The sequence below is a fragment of the Peromyscus californicus genome, unplaced genomic scaffold (assembly GCF_007827085.1).
Source record: "Peromyscus californicus insignis strain IS unplaced genomic scaffold, ASM782708v3 Scaffold_9__1_contigs__length_137607984, whole genome shotgun sequence".
Classification (NCBI taxonomy): domain Eukaryota; kingdom Metazoa; phylum Chordata; class Mammalia; order Rodentia; family Cricetidae; genus Peromyscus; species Peromyscus californicus.
The window spans coordinates 32,513,467-32,536,199 of record NW_026294617.1 but is presented as its reverse complement, the minus strand read 5'-3'; the positions used below and the strand labels follow the sequence as shown (position 1 = coordinate 32,536,199).

At 41.2% G+C, this 22,733-nt stretch overlaps 1 protein-coding gene across 1 annotated transcript in view; it reads left to right on the top strand.

Moving 5' to 3' along the window:
* The first annotated feature begins 2,249 nt into the window (after positions 1-2,249).
* Positions 2,250-22,733, top strand: part of Cog6 (component of oligomeric golgi complex 6) — a 51,194-nt gene continuing 30,710 nt past the window's right edge. The window contains exons 1-8 of the mRNA XM_052730134.1: positions 2,250-2,435; positions 3,777-3,920; positions 7,460-7,531; positions 10,237-10,295; positions 13,102-13,213; positions 15,302-15,384; positions 15,738-15,808; positions 17,652-17,745. Of these exons, the coding sequence (XP_052586094.1) occupies positions 2,283-2,435; positions 3,777-3,920; positions 7,460-7,531; positions 10,237-10,295; positions 13,102-13,213; positions 15,302-15,384; positions 15,738-15,808; positions 17,652-17,745 (788 nt within the window). The 5' untranslated portion in view covers positions 2,250-2,282. The remainder of the gene's footprint in view (positions 2,436-3,776; positions 3,921-7,459; positions 7,532-10,236; positions 10,296-13,101; positions 13,214-15,301; positions 15,385-15,737; positions 15,809-17,651; positions 17,746-22,733) is intronic.

Below are 22,733 nucleotides of genomic sequence, written 5' to 3'. Positions count from 1 at the left end.
CTGGGGCAAAATAAAAAGCAAACTATGGAAACCTCATACAGACAGACCCATCAAAGGCTCTGGATCTTTTTGTGTGACAGTGTAAGTCACCTCACCGGATATCAAACTTTGATCAACTAATGTTCTAGAAAAGACAGAAATCTTACATTCCAACAACAGTGTTGGGACAGTTGCTGGAATGAGAACTGTACATTTACCCCATTTCCTCTTATCTTTTCTTTTTTAAGTAACAGCTTCTATGGGATTGGTAATGATAGTTACTGTACTGTGTAGACCACAGTATATGCTATTGAGGCTAGCTGTGACAAAAGTTGGAGGCACAGCGAAAGCTTCACTTAAGTGGAGTACAAAACCAGATTAGACTGGTCCCTTCGTGCAAATAATGAACAAAAACATAAATGATATTCTTTTTTTTTTTTTTTTAGGTTTTTCGAGACAGGGTTTCTCTGTGCAGCTTTGCGCCTTTCCTGGATCTCGCTCTCTAGACCAGGCTGGCCTCGAACTCACAAAGATCTGCCTGCCTCTGCCTCCCAAGTGCTGGGATTAAAGGCGTGCGCCACCACAGCCCGGCCATAAATGATATTCTTATAAGTCATGAGGAACTTACAATAGGAGTTATATTTTCATTGCTATGGACTTTGCATAGGGGATTAATAAATTCTTTTTAAGAAGTGGTGGGGAAAGAGTTATCTGAGAGGAATATAAAAGACATATAGAAGTTGATAAGGGTCACAGGGACTGACATCCTTGGAAGAGTGGGGCTGTGGTCTGAATGCTTGTGTCTCCCTAAAATTCAGACACTGACTTCCTGGCCTCTGCCAATGTCTGGATATGATTAGACCATAAGAGCAAAGCTCCCATGATCAGGATTCGTGATCTTACAGAAGAGAGCTCTGAGAGCCAGCTTATCCTCCTTTCTAGCAGATGAGTTAAGCAGCACTAGTATGTCTCTCCACGGACATGAAAGGGACCCCCAGCAGACTCCAGACCTGTTGGTGCCTTGATCTTGGACCACTCATCCTCCAGAACAACAAGAAATTAATTTCTGTTGTTTATAAGCTACCAAGTCTACAGTATTTTGCTATAGCATCTGAAAAAGACTAAAGTAGGTTGTAGGGATTAGTACATGGAGATTTGAAAAGTGTGATGCGTTTGTCGCCAGTAACACATTATGGTGAGAATGTTGCTGCCATGGAGCAAGTGCCTATGAATAAGGCCAGGGCAATAATGTGACTCTGAACGTGTAGGTCAAATTGAGAAGGTTCAATAATACCACCCCAATATAGTCATTATTAATAATTGCCATCATGTTATAATCAAAAAGTGATAGTGGAGGCTGGAGAGAAGGTTCACTGGTTAAGAGCACTGGGTGCTCTTGCACAGCACCTGGGTTCAGTTCTCAGGACCCATGTGATGCATGCAACCATCTGTAAGTCCAGTTCCAGTTCCTCTTCTGGCCTCCACAGGTATTGCATGTATATAGTGAATATATATATAATGACAAACATTCGAAAAAAAACCCACTACTCAAAATCATCAATGACTCATTCATTGACCTTCCAACTCCATCCAATATTTCATCATGATGAAACCATATATATATATATATATATATATATATATATATATATATATATATATGCAAAACACTTTCTTGCTCAAGGCTTTCCAGCTACACTGGCTTTTGTCAGTTTGCAAGACAGTGAAGTTCCTTCTTTTTCTAGGCTTTAACATGTAGAGTTTCTCATACTTGGAGTTTCTCACAGTTCTGAATCTCCTTCAGATCTCAGATAAAAGGCCAAGTCCTTGCAAGCCTTCTTGAGTAACCATCTTGGCCAAATTTCTTTCTCTCTTCATTGTCTTCTGTATACTGTCTTGGCCCAACAACGTTTATTAACTCCTTTGTTTCAGTGCACAAAGTAGATTGTCCAGTGCACACCAGAGGCCCTGGTGCACACTGTACCTTCCACGGATGCTTTTCAGAGAGATGAATTCAGACAAGGGAATTTAATTCGAATCAGTTCTGTTGACCACAAGTGCCAGGTACTGGTTTCAGCGTATTTTACATATTACTACATCATTAGTTCTGCATTTCTTAGATTCAGATTCCTGAAGTCTCTTTTAGTACCTCCAATTTCTTCTCTGCTGAATGTGCTACCGCCTCCTTCCAGGATTTTAAAGTAAACGGAGTGTCAGGTGGCGGCGCGCATGCTCGGCCGGATGTGCGCATGCGCTGGCGGGCGCGCATGCGCAGTGCTCCCGTCGCGCCGGGTCTGTCCGCAATGGCGGACGCCAGTGGAGAAGTGGCTGCGGTCCCGGCCTCTGGGCCGGCCAACGGCCTCAGTAATGGAGCGGGCGCGACCCCCGCGCAGCCCAACAACCCGCTGTCACGGAAGCTGCACAAGATCCTGGAGACGCGGCTGGACAATGACAAGGTACCCGGAGGGGGGCGGGGGCGCCGGGAGGGACCTGCGAGCCTCAGCCCCAGCCCTACTGCCGGGCGAGCGCCGGAGCTGCTGCCCCGGGCGCAGGGAGACTCCTCCCTGGCTTCGTGGTTAGCTGTGCACAGACTGTTGTGCGCCCCTGCTGTGTTCTTACTGGAATACCTACCCACACGCCCCCCGCGACCCTTCTAGAACAGGACTTCGCAGCTCTTCGCAGGGCTGGCTTTCTCTTCTGCAGAATGGAGTAGCCAGGTGTATTGGCCATGCCAACGTGGCATAAAAGAAAAAAAAAAGTAAAGTGAGAGTCGTAAAGCGGTAGTTAAATATGTAGGTAAGTGAAAATAAGCGGCCAGAGAGAATTTGACATACTTAAAAACAAGCATTAAAATGTTGACTGAAAAATAAGGCTCAGGACTAGATAAGATTGTGACATGCTACAAAAAGGGGGTTAAATAGGAGAGCTTGGAATAAAAGCTCAGTGTTTGGATGAAGAAGAAACTACAAAGCACTTCTCAAAAGTCAACTTCAATCCCGGAAAACATAACGAAGAGGAAACAACTTCGTGATCGCCGATTTGTGTGTTCCCTGCCGGCCTTTACAATCCCAGTGAGACCATATTACACCGGAGAAGTGCGCTCAGCAATTGGAAAACTGCAAGCCTACTTCAAGGATTGGTCACATAAAGGGCCCGTTTCTCCAGAACTCCGGACTGCCTGACACACGAGCAGCGCTTCAAAAGTTGAATAAATTGAGCAATAAAGTTTTGCCTCATTGACCATATTTATCTTCACTTCTTCAAGCATCTCAACAACTTGTTGCATGAAGAAAATGTTTTCCAGGAGTTCATTGAATCCAAAACATAGATGTTTGTGTTACAGAAGTAAATATTTCTCATTGGCAAAAATGTGTCAGTTGTAATGGTTCCTGTTTTAATTAATAAAGGTGTTTGAGCCAAGTTATGACGATGATTTAAAATTGACATTCCAAAATCAGTCTCCTTTGCACAGGCAGACCTAACATGCTGCTATAACTTTCTATACTTGTTGCTTCACTTACCCTCTCTCAGAACATATACTAAGTGCATAAAGAAGTGCTGTCAAAGCAGTTCTGCTGTATATTACTTTGTACATATACGATTATATGTTATATATAGGTATACTATTCCTGTGTTCTGGAAGTAAGTTTACTGCTTAGTAATTAGAAAGACATTACTTTTTGAGTTGTTTAATGGAAATGAGCCAATTGAAAATCATTTCGTTGGACTTTGACTGGATATCAGGAAACCATTTCAAAGTCAGCCCTAGTGATTTTCCTCTGTTGTCACTTGTACAGGAGATGTTGGAAGCTCTCAAGGCACTTTCAACATTTTTTGTTGAAAATAGTTTGCGGACTCGAAGAAATTTACGTGGCGATATTGAGCGTAGAAGCTTGGCCATCAATGAGGAATTTGTGAGCATTTTCAAGGAGGTGAAGGAGGTACGTAACTGCCCTTAGGGTTTATGGGAAACTATGTGTTTGGTGTTTTGATTAGTTTTTTTTTAATTAAATTGCAATGTTAACTGATTATGTGTCATGGTCAAATAAAAACTAATTTAACTCTGTTTTTATTTTAATTATTGTGATTTCTGAATTCTTTGCCTCTACTAAAAAGTTGTAATATTTATTTTGAGAAATTATCAAGTGTAACTTCGTTTGTTTGTTTGGTTGTTTTTTTTGAGATAGAGTTTCTCTGTGTAGCTATGGCTGTCCTGGAACTCACTCTATAGACCAGGCTGCCCTTGAACTCACAGAGATCCACCTGGCTCTGCCTCCCGAGTGCTGGGATTAAAGGTGTGCACCTGGCTAGGAATAGTAACTTCTTAATAAAAAAATTAACATTTCTCTGAATGATTTTCCAGAGGAAATATTTCCCCATTTAATGCACTACCTTAGATGACACTTCTTCACTTGGAGATTGGTAGTGTTGAGTTACTTTTGTTATCTCCTAAAGTACCTAATTTCTAGATCAAGATAATTATTTCAACATGAATAACAATTCAATATATTTGACTGTGGTTTATTCAACCATAGGATGAAGATAAATGTTATTTATTATGATGTAATTTGTTTATTGTGTAATATTTTATGACTATTAATATGACATTGTTAATACTGCTGTATACTGACAATATGCAAGTCAGGCGGAAGTGATATACATGGTTTTAGCAAGGACTTGAAAAAAACAGTCTTAAAGCATTTACTAGGATTTCATTGATTGAAGGCTAATAATTTCAGAGGTGAAAAGGAAAGCTTGGCAGAATTCATTTTTTTTTAAAGACAGTTAAGAGTGTTTGCTGAGAACTAGGCTTCAGTTCTAGCACTCCTATCAAGTGGCTCACAACTTAACTCCCACTCCAGGGGATCTGACACCCTTTCCTGGCCTCCTGAGGGCACCATGTGCGCATGTGCATACGAACAAACGTGTAGACACACACACATACATATAAGAAAAAAAGACAGTAGTGATGAACACGTTCAGATTGTAGTCTCTAAGCACGTTTGACTACTGAACAGAATGATCTTATCATGACCGGACGTGTCTTGGAAGGAATTAGATTAAAGAACCTCACAAAGAATAACTGCGAACTGACCACATCACACATGACATCTGTAAGTTACGGTGACAATAAAAGTCAAACAGGATCACTCAGTCCAGTAGAGGTAGGTGCTTATGAGCAGGCCTGACCCTCTGAGTTTGGTCCTCAGATCCCACAAGGTGGCAGGAGAAAACCAAGTCCCTGGAGTTGTCCTTTGCCCTCCACACATGTGCCTTGTGTGTACACACCAAATCAGACAGAACCCTCACTCGATACTTTTGGTGGGTCTAAGTATACCAGCTTGCTGTGTTTGAGTTGCTGAATGGAAGTGAAACATCAGCACTCTTCTCTGCCAGCTGCATACAGGTGCTGAGGGAAAGCTTGTCTCATAGTAGTCCAGCCAGTGAATGATTAGAATATGAGATTTCACTGCCACAGTTGTATTCATGGATCTGGCTCAGGCTTTCTCAGCCTGGAGACTATTAACATTTTGGGCTAAATAGATGTTAGGGAATCTTCTCTGAACTGTAGGATTTTTATCAGCATCCCTGGTCTATACCCAGTTGTTGTTGGTAGAGCTATCTTGTCTCCAGTTGTTCCAACCAAGAATGCCAGTGGACATTGCCCTGTATCCCAGAGGTGAAGAATCACCGAGGTTAAGAGTCACTGATCTAGCCACTGATACACGACTCCTGTTAAAGGTGTGCAGTATCAGTGCTAAGGAACTCATGCCGCAAGTTTAACTGTGCAGTGGTGCTCTGGATCTGACTGACTGCAGGCAGGACTGGGGACAGAAGACTGCGCTGATACTGGGATGGTGCAGTCAGAGCAGTCTGGAACCTTCCAACTGTGTAAGCAACTGAGCGACTTCTTCCAATGCATAAGTTGGAGTAACAATCTATACACTAAACAGGAAACAAATATCATCCTGTTAAGTATTTGCAAATCTTTTTTATTTGATGCACACAGTTGGTTTTTTTTGTTTTTATTTTAGAAAATTGAAGGTGTTGGAGAAGTTCGAGCAGGGCGTTTAACATTAAAAGGTTATTGTTGCTGAGTTTGATGCACTTTTGTAATGCCAGTGCTCTGGAGGCTGATGTAGAGTTTTGAATTCAAGGCCAGGCCGGGTACATAGTGAGACCCTGTTTTAAAAAAGAAAGAAAGAGCAGGCTGGGTGGGGGAATTGTTGTTAAACCTGAGTGATAGTCTACTTATTATCTTCTCAGAATGACATAAAGAGAAGTTCATAGATAAAATTACACTTGGAATTGCATGAGAATAATTCAGTTTATATGGAGAGAGGAAACGTGGATGGGGAAAGTGGGTAGACAGAAGAAGAGAGAATGGCCATGAGCTGATAACTGTTGAAGCTGGGCAATGAGTACATGAGCATTATCTCAACTTTAGATATTTTTAAAAGTCTATAAGAAATAGTTTATCATATACTTGTTATATTTTATAGTCGGTAATTTTGTTCAACGAGGGGAATTAGGTAATTCAGTAAAAATTCAATGAAAGCTTTATAAATGGGCTGTGTTTATGGCTGATCGACTCCCTGCGTGGCTAGCATCGCTCAGAAGCAACTGTCATCATGTTGCACTGAATTGCTTTCCCATGTTTTCAAAATGAAAGTTTTGTTATTTTTTTTAAAGAAATGATGAGGTACTGTGTGTGTGTGTTTTTTTTTAATTAACTTTTTTATTTTTTAAAAAATCTTGTGTACAGTGCTCTGCCTGCATGTATGCCTGCATGCAGTAGAGAGCACCAGATCTCATTATAGATGGTTGTGAGCCATATGTGGTTGCTGGGAATTGAACTTAGCACTTCTGGAAGAGCAGCCAGTGCTCTTAGCCTCTGAGCCATCTCTCCAGCCCCCAGCACTGTGTGTTTTAATTTATGACTTTTAACTTTGTGTAGACATCTTTGGAAAACACAGGTTCATCACAGTTGCTGCTCTGTAAACCCTTTCCATTGTTAGCTAAAGTGTTTAAGGGTCCATTTGTTTAGAGAATTCTTGACTGTCCTGTGTGTGTTGTTGCATATTTACTATTTTGTGCTATGATTTGTCTTTTTTTCAATTTTAGAAATTGACAGATAAAACTATATATACAATTCTACATATACATATAAATTTGAAGTACATATAACTTTGGAGTGGCTAGATCTAGCTAATATTTATTACCTATGTAGTTATTCTTATGTTAATGTATGTAAAATATATTCATCTGATATTTTTTGTTTTCATATACCCTCTAAAAGAAATGGACCAGTTTCTTTACACCTTTGTAACAGTAGGTATTATTTTTTTTGTAAGAATGAATTTCATAAAGATCCTTTGTTATGCTTTGACAAAACAACAGAAACTGTGGGATTTGACCTCAGAAGGAGAAATTTCTGTATGTTGTGTGCAGTAGTTGATAGTATTTACTCCCCTTTCAGGAACTTGAAAGCATTAATGAAGATGTCCAGGCAATGAGCAGCTGCTGTCAGGACATGACAAGCCGATTACAGGTACCTCACAGTGCCTGGGTGTCAATGTAGCTAATGGGAAAGGGACGTTTCGAAAATGTACAGACGTCTGCCACGTGATGCTGTGGAGGAAGGTTAGATGCAAATGTTACAGTTTTACAAGAGCCCAAATACATGAATGAATGCCCTGTGTTTCTTTTCATGATGGCTTTGTATTATTAGTTAACTCCAAGGGCCTCTAACAGTGCAGATTTTCTGTAGAATGTTGGTGGATCTTTGAGATCTCTGATGCCAGAGTCCAGCAGGAACAAGTTCTTCAGGAACTAGTAGCAAATACTTAGAGGAAAACAGCAAATTCTTCAAAAATAAGAATTTCTCTACACAAGAATTTATCATGTAATAAAAATACAATTTTTCTTCAGGTTCTCTTTAGCTGAGGATGAGTCCAAATTAAGCTGGGTCTGTACAGGGAAGAATTTTTTAATGTTAGACTACAAAGGGTAGAAGTTAAGCTTGAAGGCAAATATCAAGCAGTATAGGCATTTGGAGATGCTGTTGGACTTGGAGACTCTTGGTTGACAGTGCTCTGGAGCTGCTACACTCAGCTTTATTCCTAGAGTCAGTGACAGACTGAACCACGGTTCAAGCCTGTCTGAAAAATATCACTAGAGGTTCAGGTGTCCTCATCCTTCACAGGATGTTTAGGAAGCAGAAAGACAGATTCCCACTGAGAAGAGAATTAGCAGGAAGGAGGGAGAGGCCTTAGTTGCCTCCAGTTTCAGAGACCTGACCCACAGAAGTTCGGCTCTTCAGTGTAAAGTTCCAACATGAAAACGGCCCATTTCCTTGAGATGCTTGATCTAGTTCCTCTTTTAACTGACTCCTCTGCTCTGTGTGTGTCGTCTGTTACGGGTGCTGTGCAGTGTCCACTGACTGACCCCTCTATGTGTCTCTGTCTGTTACGGGTGCTGTGCAGTGTCCACTGACTGACCCCTCTGTGTGTTGTTGTCTGTTATGGGTGCTGTGCAGTGTCCACTGACTGACCCCTCTGTGTGTCTCTGTGTGTTATGGGTGCTGTGCAGTGTCCACTGACTGACCCCTCTGTGTATCACTGTCTGTTATGGGTACTGTACAGTGTCCACTGACTGACCCCTCTGTGTGTCACTGTCTGTTATGGGTGCTTTGCAGTGTCCACTGACTGACTCCTCTGTGTGTGTTGTCTGTTACAGGTGCTGTGCAGTGTCCACTGACTGACCCCTCTATGTGTTGTCGTCTGTTACGGGTGCTGTGCAGTGTCCACTGACTGACCCCTCTGTGTGTCACTGTCTGTTATGGGTGCTGTGCAGTGTCCACTGACTGACCCCTCTGTGTGTTGTTGTCTGTTACGGGTGCTGTGCAGTGTCCACTGACTGACTCCTCTGTGTGTGTTGTCTGTTATGGGTGCTGTGCAGTGTCCACTGACTGACCCCTCTGTGTGTCACTGTCTGTTATGGGTGCTGTGCAGTGTCCACTGACTGACCCCTCTGTGTGTTGTTGTCTGTTATGGGTGCTGTGCAGTGTCCACTGACTGACTCCTCTGTGTGGTGTTGTCTGTTACGGGTGCTGTGCAGTGTCCACTGACTGATTCCTCTGTGTGGTGTTATCTGTTACGGGTGCTGTGCAGTGTCCACTGACTGACCCCTCTGTGTGTTGTTGTCTGTTATGGGTGCTGTGCAGTGTCCACTGACTGACCCCTCTGTGTGTTGTTGTCTGTTATGGGTGCTGTGCAGTGTCCACTGACTGACCCCTCTACTCTGTGTGTTGCTATCTGTTATGGGTTCTGTAGTGTCTACTCACTAGTGACTTGGTATGCTAATAATTCTGGCTCATTGTCTTTGCATGGCATGGACACTATGTCTGCCCCATCCTTGGCCATTTGTCTCTCCTTTCATTGCTATTGCCTTAAATTTTTTATGACATTAATTTATGTATTATTATCTGTGTATATGCCATGGCGTATGTGTGTAAGTTGGAGAACAATTTATGTGAGTTGTTTCTCTCCATTTACCATGTGCGTTTTAGAGCTCAGATGCTGGTCCCCAGGTTTGGCCTTTTTCCACTGAGCCATCTCAGCAGTTCCTAATGACTTATATTTGTCGTGTTCTATAGTTTGGGGTTTTGAGACTCCTGTTGGGCACACTTCTGCCGTTTTGGAATCTGCCTCATAGATGACTGGCTGATTTTTGGATAGTATGATGCTCACCAAGTTCACTTCTGAGTTTTGGGCTCTGGCTTAAAAGGTAGGCACGGGAAGCATTGCTTGGTATGAAAGTTGAGCAGAAGCAACCAGGTCTGTCTCCAGGGCCTGTGTTTTCTGGCTCTGAGACTTCATTCCCATCACCTGCACTGTTGAACTTTGTACCCACTGTAGACCAGTGATTCAACGCAGCTCACCAGTCCACCACTGAAGCCATGTCCTTGCCCTCAGGTGGCTTTCCCAGTACTTGTGTTTCTCTAGAAAGCATCCAGACACTGTCTTCTTCTGTGTTTCAACGTCGTGTGTGTGTGTGTGTGTGCTGAGAACTCTGAGAGAGTGCCTCTTAGAAAGGTAGCTCCTGAGCCTTAACCATCGATGCCAACTACAGGGGCCTTCTGAGCTCTTTGTCATTTGTGTTGAGCTCTGTGCCATTTGTCTGAATTCCAGGAAGTGGTGATAGTAGTTTTATGAGATTGGAATATACTGATGTGTGGTGTATTTATAATTTCAGGCAGCAAAAGAACAGACTCAAGATTTAATAGTAAAAACCACTAAGCTTCAATCAGAAAGGTAAGTTTTTCTTTATACAGTCACCTCCTTATTAATGCAGATTAAGTGGAAAGTTGTAAATAATACTAAGTCAAAGTGAAAATAATGGTTACTGTGATTCAAGGTTCACGGAGGACCTTAGTTCCTAAGCTTTATCTAGTAGTAACTTTAACATAAAAACAGCCATTGGGAACATGATGCCTGGTTCTCAGTTCGAGAGATTATTTCTGTTTTGGAGTAGAGGTCACCAGTATTTGGAATCGGTTGTAATGATTGGCACATGATCAATCAAGATGGCAGGAACACTACTTTAATAATTGAAACCACTGGGAGGTTGATTCTCCTTTGTGCCTAATAATTGATGCCAAAGATACGTCTAAAAATACCTCCAGAGGGGGACTGGACCTACCTGGACTGAGTCTACCAGGTTGATCTCAGTCCGCAGGGAAGGCTTTACCCTGGAGGAGATGGGAATGGGGGGCGGGTTGGAGGGAAGGTGAGGGGGGCGGGAGGGGGGAGAAAAAGGGAATCCATGGCTGATATGTAGAACTGAATTGTATTGCAAAAAAAAAAAAAGAAATTCAGAGAAGAAACACACTAAAGATGTGTGAAGTGTATAAGTTTGAAAGACATAAAAAGATAGTTTTGGTAATGCAAATTAGGATAGAAGGTAAATTAGATACAATCCTTTGTATTCACAAAAATAAGATATATAATGGAATATTTCTCTGAATTTGTCAAATGCAAATGGACTAGACATTGTTGATGTATTTATTGCTTATATATATATTGTATATAGTTATTGTACTTATTGTATATAGTTTTTCTTATATTAGTTATAACATCTTTATTTTTTATTTTAGACAAAAAGGGGAAATGTGATGATATATTGTGTCCCCCAAATTATTGTGCACCCTAATAAAGCTTATCTGAGGATCAGAAAAAAAAAAATACCTCCAAAGAAGGTTATAAGTAAAATAGTTAATTTCTACTGTTTCAAGGAATTTTATGATGCTTTGTAATTACTTTTAACCTGTGTGACAAGGGTTGGTGCTTTGTCTAAAAGTTAAAATACATTAGATGACTTTTGTATAGTAGGACATATATACCTTTTAGCTCTGTGTAGAATTAATTAAGGGGTTACATTATTGTTTGAAGTAAATACCTGGATTTTGTTTCCCTTTTAAAAATGTATGTTGTTCATCCCAGGGCATTGACTTGGTGAATTTAAAGTCTTTCAACATAAAGATACAAGTAACACAAGGTAGACATGTCCTGCCATGAACATGAATGGTGTTAATGCTTATCTTTGTAATTCTCAACAGAATGTTTTTAATATAGAACATTGCTACTCTTTGAATACTACTGGTGAAATACTGTGGGGGTTTTCTTTTATTTTTGGTAGTGCTGGGGATCCAACTGATGGTCTTATATGTGCTGAGCAAGGGCTCTACCACAGATATATCCCAACCTCAGATTTTCAATCCACCTGTCTCCCTGCCTCGATAGTGTTGTAATAACAGGCATGTGCCACTGTGCCCAGCTGTATATAGCTCCAGATCCAGGGTTCAGGCATCAGGAACGTTGAGTTGCTGCTCAGGGAGCTCAGGCAGTGACTGGCCTTTAGATGGAAACCCTTTCCAGTCCTCTGGTCCCTGTAGACTGCCTCCTAGTCTAGAGCATGCCTTTTCCTAATTGCTAGCTACCACACCTATGTTACATCCAGATTGTATAGTTTATAATATTGTTTTTATTGTCAAGCAGAAAGAGTGGTGTACTAGAGGTTTTCTAGAGTAACAACTTACAGAATGAATTTCTTTATATAGAAAGATTTATTAGAATGACTTACAGGCTGTGATCCAGCTAATCCAACAATGGCTGCCTATGAATGGAAGTTCCAAGAATCCAGAAGTTGTTTAGTCCACCAGTCTTAGCTGGTCTTCAGTATACCATGGAATCCTGAAGAAGTAGGCTCTAATGCAGTGAAGGATGGACTTGCTAGCAAGGCAAGAGCAAGCAGACAGAGAGCTTCCTTCTTCCATGCCCTTTGTATGGACTGCCAGCAGGTGTGGTCCAGATAAAAGGTAGATCTTCCTACCTTAAAAGATCTGGATTAAAGGTGTGTCTTCCCACCTCAAAGATCCAGACTAGAAATGAGTCTTGCAACTTCAAATGATTTAATTAAGAAAAAATACTTCACAGGTATGGCAAGTTATTTGGGTTTTAAATAATTCCAGATGTAGTCATGTTGATAACCAAGAACAGCCATCACAAGTGAGGAAGGCCAAAATAGAGACATGGCTTTTTTGACTCACAAACTCTTGGCCTCTCATTCTAATATGCATTAATTCTAACAAATAAAACTAAAATAAATTGTAACATAAAAACACACAACTGATTTTTGTTTGTGTTGTGGTTCATGTGAAAACCTTTAGGATATATTAATAACTAAGAGGAATTCCTTGAAATCCAGGGCATATTTTTGTCTTAGAAATTAGCCTTTGTAAGCGGCTCTAAGTTAGTAATACAGGTACCATTTGTGAACGTATTTCTCCCTTTACATAATGAACAATAGCTTGTACTGTGTGCAGACATGCAGGGCAGAGCAGTATCAGCTAATTACGTCACCTGCATCCCTGATGAGCTTGGAATGATTTTATCACTTGCCTGCTGATGACCCTGCAATGTCTGAGGTGGAAACAAGGCTTTCAGAGATTCTGAGAATCTTTCACAGCTTTGTTTGGTTTGATAAACTACCATGTCAGGGATATCGTTTGCTTTGTAGTTGGACAAAGCATAATATACTTCATTTTTCTTGTTGTTATAGCCAAAGATTAGAAATTAGAGCACAAGTAGCAGACGCCTTTTTATCCAAGTTCCAGCTGACTTCTGATGAGATGGCTCTTCTCCGAGGCACAAGAGGAGGCCCTGTCACTGAGGTACGTGTGCTGGCTACTAAGTGTAGCAATCACAAATGCTACAAAGAAGATGAGATTTTCAAGACTTAATTTTCCCATCTAAATTTGAAGTTAAGGCATGTATTTTAATTAGTTTTGGGTTTTGTTTATTTTGAAGTTACAGATTTTTTTGAAGTCGAAGTACAACATAACTTTAAAAAAAACAAAACAAACCTCCATTACCCCTTCTTTTCACTTCTGATCCTTTGTGAACTAGTTTACCTGTTCACTATTCTTGTACAAACTGTATTTGTAGATCTATATTTAAAAGAATATTCTGTAATTATCCAGTTTGGAGTGATATCACACACCTTTAATCCCAGCATGTAGGAGGCAAAGGCAGGTGACTCTTGAGTTTGAGGTCAGCCTGATCTGCAGGGACTATTTCTGAAATGGAATACAGGATTTAGCCTGTTGTATCACCTTTTTCAGGGTAAACAATACATATACATGTTTTCCTCATCCCCCTGTTTTGATTAGGACAATGATACATTGCTTACTTTCATAACTCTTTGTCTTTCTTAAATTGGAATTTGCTTTTTATCTTTTTTTTATGCTTTGTCACCCTTTGCAGACTGAATGAAAAAAATCATAAAACCTCCCAAAGGCTATTTTCTTTTTTTTCCTTAAAGACATTTATTTTGTCCAGAAAGGACTCTTGTCTCCTAAATCCTAAGGCTCCAGTGTATTTCTCGAGCAGAGTCCTGTCTCTTTAATGAGCATTTTCTGTTCTTATCTCCTGGTGAGGGAGCACAGATGCATATGTAGCAGAGACATAAGGTGGTCCAGTGATTGCAAGGCTGGGCTGTGCTTGAGTATCCAGGGCTGCTCTGTTTAGAAGGTGTCTTCAGGCTTACAGTCCTTACTCAGCTGTGTTTAGAAGGTGTCTTCAGGCTTATAGTCCTTACTCAGCTGTGTTTAGAAGGTGTCTTCAGGCTTATAGTCCTTACTCAGCTGTGTTTAGAAGGTGTCTTCAGGCTTACAGTCCTTACTCAGCTGTGTTTAGAAGGTGTCTTCAGGCTTACAGTCCTTACTCAGCTGTGTTTAGAAGGTGTCTTCAGGCTTACAGTCCTTACTCAGCTGTGTTTAGAAGGTGTCTTCAGGCTTACAGTCCTTACTCAGCTGTGTTTAGAAGGTGTCTTCAGGCTTACAGTCCTTACTCAGCTGTGTTTAGAAGGTGTCTTCAGGCTTACAGTCCTTACTCAGCTGTGTGCTTCCTGAGAACAGGGACTTCCTTAGTCTTTACACATTTACTATTACTGGGAACCAGCATACTGTTTGTTACACTGTTTATACTCTATAGTTGCACATAGGATTAAATGAGAGAAAGGGGCATGTGAGCTGGGATGGCTTGTGAGCAGAGATTAAGGAAGCTAGCATTGACCCTGACAAGTTAATAGGCACCAGTCATATGTTAATGGAAGGGCCACAAGTTCCTCTTGCTGGAGTTAAGAGTGATTCCTTTTACCAAGCAGGAACTTTCTTCAAGCTCCTGAGAGAATGGAAACTTTTGTCTAAATTTTCTTGGGGGACCAGATACACCATTATAGAATATGGCAGGTTTCTTGTATGGCTTAGTTTATCCAAACAGCTAAAGCTTAAAGTGAGCAAAGACAAAGCTAGACAAATATTACTGTGAACCTGAGTAGACCTTGGAAATTTCTAAATCTTTGATTATCAAATATACCTTATTTGTCAAGCATATGTTACTTATCTGAGTTTTCTAGCAGCGTAGTGTCAACTTGTATGAAGTAGGCAGAGTTATCATGCTTTGTGGTTCCACGTTGGTGGGATTTTCTCAAAGGAATTGTTTGAAGAGGCTGCCATTTTATATGTTTTCATCCTTCAAAGCCTGAACAAATTAATGTCGCTCTTAAAATGCGAAGAAATACTTACTATGCCTTCTATAAAATTGCAGTTGAAATCTACATAAGACTTCATTATAAGTGGTAGAATTTTGTTTCACCTTTGTAGTGATTTTTAATTCAGGGTAGTATAGTTTTCCTGACAACACAGGTTGGTTTTTTTTGTTTGTTTGTTTGTTTTTTAATGACATTTTTAATTTTAAAGGACTTTTTCAAGGCATTAGGAAGAGTGAAGCAGATTCATAATGATGTCAAAGTTCTGTTGCGAACCAACCAGCAGACAGCAGGGTGAGTAGCTGCTTGGTAAGCCAATCACATTGCTGCTTGTATCTGTAAACTTTCAGAGTCATTCTAGGTTCCTTTTGAAACTATATTCTGTGAAATAGGAATTTAATCTTCACTTGCCTTTGGGAAAGGTGGAAGTTCATTGCCTTATATATTTGACTAAAATAAGAGTTGGAATTAACTGATGGAATTAATATTTAACATTTATTTAATTGTAAAAAATGATTGAAAAAATTCCATAAAATGATAAAACGTTAAGGGCCAAACTGTCATGTAATTAAACATGAATAATTAGATTCTTAGATCTAACTGTTGGCTAAAGTTTACATTGTATAACTCTTTAATTTTCACTTAAGTTTGGAAATTATGGAACAGATGGCCTTGCTTCAAGAAACGGCTTATGAAAGACTTTACCGATGGGCTCAAAGTAAGTGATTCTTTTGTGCATACTAGTACTTAATCCTTAAAATTTCACTTGGCCTTATCTGACTTCCTCAGACGTGTTTGTATATGTGTGTGGAGAGCACACATGTGAGTGCAGGTGCCCGCAGAGGCCAGGACAGGGTGTTGGATCCCCTGGAGCTCAAGTCACAGGTGGTTGTGAGCCTCCCAACATGGGTGCTGGAAACTGAGCTGAGTCCTCTTAGAGCAGTCTGTACCTTAACTGCTGAGCCATCTCTCAGTCCCAATTATATTTCTTACAAAGCAGAGCAAACTCTACATGTTCACATACCGTGTTTAGGTTTTTATCCAGAACATTGCTGAAGAGCGGGATAAATAACGACTATATATTCTCTAAGGGAAAAGAGCAAAGACGGTGCTTCTGCCCTAGAATAAATAAATGAAGGTAGCATTTGATTGGGCAGCTCGTGCCACTTATGTAGCTTTAATGTTATAAACGGTGGATTCATCTTCCAATCCACTGATGAGATAGAATGATCAGTGTGTCATTTTGGCGGTTTAGCGGAAATCAGGCCTGGTTCTCACCTTGACATTAGTGTTGGAAGGGCGTGTCACGTAGTCTCTCCTTCCTTGTCTGTCTGTTGGACTAGTTGGGTTGCTTACGTTTGTAAGGATGAAGTCTTGAGTTTTCCTTGCTGGCTGTCACTAAGGGTTCCTACCTGCTTGCTTTGTCTTGTGACCCGTCTTCGTCCTTGTCTTCCACCCTCAAGCCCGCATGTCTGTCCAGTTCACTCCCATTTTCATTTCTGACTTGTTGTGGCATCCTCTTCTATTTTAGGTTACCTTGAATTTACTTTGGCAGTGTGAGAAAATTCCCCAGCATCAAGGTTTTTAATTTTCAGTCCATCATCAGTGTTTCTTTTGCCACATAAGGCAGTAACATTTACAGGTTCCAGGAATTGAGTGCAGGTAACTTAAGAGGTTATTTTGCCTAGACACAGGAGTCCTGTGGTGTGTCTCCAGTGTTAACTCAGGCCCTGGAAGTCCCTCAAGATTGACTAAAACATTTTGCTTTTAAAATGTTTTAGTAAGTGTTTACAAAATAATGTGTTAAATCGGAGAAGACGGTTTCATTGAGCAAGAGTGGCATGTGAATGTGCAGTATGTTAGGTATTATCAGCTGACCGGTGCAAGGGCTGGAGTTAATGCAGTTAGCTGGCTGTACCTGCACTACACTGTACTGATGCCTAGTCCTCTGCTCTGTTGGTTTAAGGTCTAGATTCCTTGTTTCTCTACCTCTTCTTGTTTGTATGGTTTGCTCCCATCTGGAGCATTGTCTTTCTCTGTATCCAGGCCTTGTCTCAGTCTTCAAGACTACATGAGGTTCTGTGTGCCCCCTGGAGCAGTCCACACCCACTGTGATGCAGTGACTAACTGTGATGCATTGATATGCTGCTGTTTTATTATATAACTTCACGTTTGTTTTATCCTTGTGGCTGGACTTTACTTCCTCAAAGGCAGGTCATTGCCTCAGTTTTTTTTGTTGTTGTTGTTTATTTTTTTGTTTTGTTTTGTTTTGTGCTTCCTTAACATCTAAGCTGGTGTTGGACAGCTGTGCAGCCTTGGCTCCCAGGAGTGGTAGAGCCATGTTAAGGTGCCTCAGCATTTCTCAGTCATCGTGTGCTGGAAATGAACCACCTCTATGAGTCTGAAAGATTGGGAATTTCCTCAGTTCTTTGAACATAGTAGGGATTTGCAAGTACATTTTAGTTAAATCTGAGGTGTAAAATGAGATAGTGATTGCTTCTGAAGAAAAGAGCTGGAAGTGTGAACAGATAGCAGAAGTTATAATGCTGATTATGTTCCAGGTGAATGCAGAGCATTGACACAAGAGTCCTGTGATGTGTCTGCAGTGTTAACTCAGGCCATGGAAGCCCTGCAGGACAGGCCTGTCTTATACAAGTAAGACTTACTGCTTTGTCTTTGATTATTACCTTATTGTAGCATTACCAGATTCCTGTCACTGAGATGCTCAGTAACACTTCCTTCTTCTCTGTGTGTACTGTTGGAGCACCGGGTTATTGGAATGCTGCATGCAATAAGGGGGGACCAAGGTGTCCCTCCCTGCAGTATGACTGTCTCTTAGTTGTGTGGCGCCAGGGGGCTGAGCCAGTTTGCCATCTCATTAACTCCCTTAGAATTGTACATCACTAAAACTCCTATAGCAACACAGCCCTGGGAGGATGCAGTTATATAAGGATTGTGTAATGCAGTTAAACTGAGATGAAAAAAAGTATTCACAGCCAGGGCTCCATCAATGGGCATTTTTTAAAAAGGTCCAGGTCTTTGCTCTTGGAAGTATACCATCTAAGATCTTCATATTAATGCTTTGGGTAGGAACCCTATGCATTTTAATTTGGTGATTTTTAAATTCTCTATCTTAATATTAAAACAAAAGTCAGTGCATTTTTAAAGCTCTGGAGCAGAATGAACATGAGCTGTAAGGACAGCAAGTGTTGATGCTGTGAGAGATGACCAGGGCTTCATCCGTAGCCACCCACTTGCTCACAGTCACCTGTCGTAGAGACCCTTGCGGGGTCCCCTTTCATCGATGTTTGAAGTATTTATCACGATTTCATCACAGAACACAAACACTGTGCCAGCCCTGTTAATGACAGTATTGCTATGACGCTTACAAGTGCATGTTAGAGAATAGGTCCTGTTCTGGGTGCTTCCCTCAGGCTCCTAGAACTTCAGACATCATATAAACAAATGGATTATAATAGGATGTGTCTTTGATAGTCTGAATGCCATGTTCCAGGTGCTGTGTGGCCCAAGTGTCCCGTGGTAGGAGAGGAGGGTGACCTTCAGGGTGCCCTTCCTAAGGGAAAGAGTATACAGTGAGTCTCAGGTTGAAAAGGTGTTTTCTGGGAGGAGGCAGAATACTCCACTTTGAGGGAGTAGATGGTGTGAAGATGTGAATTGGTTGGAAAGGTGTGAACTGGCTGTGAGTTAATGTGCATCTATGACAAGCTGGTGCTGACTACTGATAGCAGCTTCGAAATCACTCCTACCTGATAGTATTGGCAATGACTTGTATCTGTCAGAGACTTGTAGTTCCTCAGACACGTGTGCTTGGTTTTCAGCAAGCGTTGCATTGGCCACAGATTTATCCTTGTTCAGAAGTTACTATTTTGTAATGCCGCATGTATTTTGGACACTGATAACTTCCATGCTAGCACACAGTGTGCATTGGTAACATCAGTCTGGCCACCTTCCACTGCCCCCATCCCATTCCTGGTAGGCCTTGCTTCAGAGCAAGGGTTTTTAGAGGTGGGGAATTATTTTCACAGTTGCTAAACTTGGCTTATTTTGCTTAAAATGACATCTTCAGTTCCATCCATTTTGCTGCAAAGGGAAAAGTTTCATACTTCTTTGTTGTTATTAATGCTCTGTGATGTATGTGCACTAGACTTTTAATGCATTCATCTGTTGAAGGGCATCTAGACTGATTTATGTCATAGAGGTCAATGTTGGATGTCTTCTCACTCACCTAATTACTATTGTTGCTATTGTTAATGTTGTTGTTCTGTGAAGCAGGGTCCCTCACTTAATCGAGAGCTCACACATTCAGCATGACCTGCCAGCCAGTGAACTGCAGGACCCTCTTGTTTCTACTTCCTCAGGCCTATGATTTCAGGTGTGCATCATCATCCTGGCTTTTTACATGGGTACTGGAGACCTGAACCTAGATCCTCGCGGCTGTGTGGCAGGTCCTGTATCAGTGAGCCATCTTCCCAGACCCAAGTACTGAACTTTTAGAGTGGATTCTTGAGTTAGATATTCCGAACAAGGCCTTGAGCTTCTGTGAGGTTTGGTTTCCTAGGTAGAATGAGGAGAGTAACAATACCAGCTTTACGAGGCTCTGGAGGGCCTCATTCTGTTAGGTGCCTAACTAATGCTTAGTGCAGCGTGGATGCTAGACATTTTGAGCCAGTGGGGAGGCGGGCAGAAAGCTGCGGCCTAAGCAGGGGTCTGTGGAGCCAACAGCACAGCAGAGGGAAACTCAAAAGCCAGAGGAAAAGAGCAAAGACCTACTTTGAGAAGCACAAACCAGCAGGGTAGTAATAGAATCTGGAAGGCTGTCGGAGATGTTTGGAGACTGAGTAGGAAAGTAGCCTGCAGAGCCCAGCCATTCAGCAGGCTATGGTGAAGGCTAAGAAAGAAAAATCCGCCTTTTCTTATGTCATCATCTTTCTTAGTGTGTTTGACGGCTGTGGGGTGCTTCCTGTTAACCAGCAGATGGCAGTGTATGAACTTCATCACAGCAGTGTGTAGCCCTCTCAAGAAAATGTCAATTGAAGTCCTTGAGAAAGTTGCCTGTCTTGTGTTTCTTAGTCATTGTAACTGTAATTCTAATGTGTTACATTAATAAACCACTGTACCTATCAGTTTTCATTGTCAACTCAGCACAAACTGGGACCACCTGAAAAGAGGAATTATGTACCTCAGGCTGGCTGTGGATGTGCCAGGGTGCCGTGGGATCACCTTGACTTTTAATTGAGATGAGAAGACCACATGGATGTGGTGGCACTCTGTGCAGACTGGGTGTGAGCTGTGTAAGAGGGAAGAGGGCTCACTGGGCTGAAGCGGCCCAGGAGGCAGTGAGCGTGCAGCAGTGTACATCTTTGCTCTTGTCTGTGCATGTGCTGTGGCCTGCTTCCAGTCCTGCCTTGACTTTCCAGAGGAGATGGACTGTGAGCTAAAAAACCCCTTTCTCTCCAAAGTTGTCGGGTGTTTTTATCCCAGCAACAGAAACGAAGCCAGAACAGCAGTGTCCAGATCTTTCTTACAAAGCTGAGTATAAATGAACAGCAGTGTTCAGATCTTTCTTACAAAGCTGAGTGTAAATGGACAGCAGTGTCCAGATCTTTCTTGCAAAGCTGAGTATAAATGAACAGCAGTGTCCAGATCTTTCTTACAAAGCTGAGTGTAAATGGATAGCAGTGTCCAGATCTTTCTTACAAAGCTGAGTATAAATGAACAGCAGTGTCCAGATCTTTCTTGCAAAGCTGAGTATAAATTGAAGTTTTTTTTTTTTTTTTTTGGTTTTTCGAGACAGGGTTTCTCTGTGTAGCTTTGCGCCTTTCCTGGAACTCACTTGGTAGCCCAGGCTGGCCTCGAACTCACAGAGATCCGCCTGGCTCTGCCTCCCGAGTGCTGGGATTAAAGGCGTGCGCCACCACCGCCCGGCAAATTGAAGTTTTTAAAACAAATTGCCAGCTCTTCACTTTTAGTAACCCTGAAGAGTACAAGTTACCTCAGGATGTGGCAACTTGTACAAAACTGATCCATTTTTATTTTTTTTTTTTATGAATTTGTGTTGCATTCCAAAAAGGAGATTCTACAGTATTCTTTCCTTTTAATTTGCTTTTTTGACAAGAAGTTTAGAATATTTATGTATTTTGATTATTCACTCTTATAAAAGCTACATTTTGAAAATTTGACCTTTGTTGGGAAAGTCCTTTTAGCTGTATCTGTCTCTGAGAGCTTCATGTTGTTTTTCTTAAATTATGTTTATCCTGCAGGATGATTAACTTTAACATTAAATGGGACTTCATGTTACTATACAGGTTAAATCCCGGTGTTCACCACCCCTGATAAGCATACTCCCTTGAGAACACTGAGTGGATTCACTTGTCTCTGGTATCATGGCCCCAATCCTAGAAACAGTCGTTACCTTATTAGATTTGGGGTCTAGGGAAGGAAGATTGGGGTTTTTCTGCTTAAAAAGGTGAAGGTTTGGGGGTGTTGCTATGATAAGTATCAGTCATTGGATCACAAGTTTCAGTTGGTAAGATTGCCAGAAAGATCTGTGTGGTTTAAACATGTGTGATCAAAGAGCACAGAGAAGAAAGCAAACACGAACTGTTTGGGTCGAAATTGCCTTAAAGTACAGAAAGTAAATGAAGCATTTGTGCATTGTAACCAAGCTTTGCCTGGTCTGTGCATTTCCCCTCCCTCTGCTAGGCTGCGTTCTGCAGAGATCTCAGAACTAGAGTGAGCAGTCCTCAGAAGAAGTCCGTGTTCGTAAAACTAGCTGTCTGTCATTTCACCCACTTCCCTCTCAGTTGGAAATGGTATAGATAATAAAACATCCAACAATGTTCCTATTTTTAATAGAACATGGACGTCTTATTATATCTACAACATAATAAAGAAAACAATGTAGCCTGAGAAAATAATTCTCTTGGACGTCTTGGGAAAACTTTAGTAAATTTTGTTTGTTAGTTATTGAATTCATTCTTAATATTTAGGCTGGTAAAATATTGTTTAGGGATTTTAAAAATGGTGGTGTGGAATTGGAGGGTATAAAGAATGGCAGTTATATTAGGAAACAAGATCTGATTCCAACCATCCCCACAAACTCATCCCAGATTGCCCTGTACTCTAGATTGTAGCTTTCTTTCTCTGTCAGTTCTTCTACCATAGAAAAGTTTCCCCATTTTCAGCCATAATGGGTGACTTGTGATATAAGAGAAAGGATATTTACTGTTCATAGATAGCCAGTTAATAAATGTAATGAACAACTAATATGTCTCATTGGAGTCAAAATAAGCTTTTAAAATTAGTAGCAATTTTGGGTCAGTATTTGATGCTAAGTTATAGTAACATAAGGAGAAAATTTTAATATGGGGGAAAAAGCCCTGGTGTTTGGGCTGTAGAATTCTAACCAGCTTCTGGGACCTAGTATGTGGCTTTCTGAAAACTTTGGAGCATCATGTTTTAGCTGCCATGAAGCCAAGCCAGCTGTTCCTATTGCTGCTTCCTCTACTACTGCCTCGTCCCAAGCATTCTTTCCTTGAAGGAGCAAGATCTGTACCTGTGGATTGAATGTTCAGCACACTAAACTTACTTGTCCCTCTTGGTCTCAAGATAGTGCTGCTTGA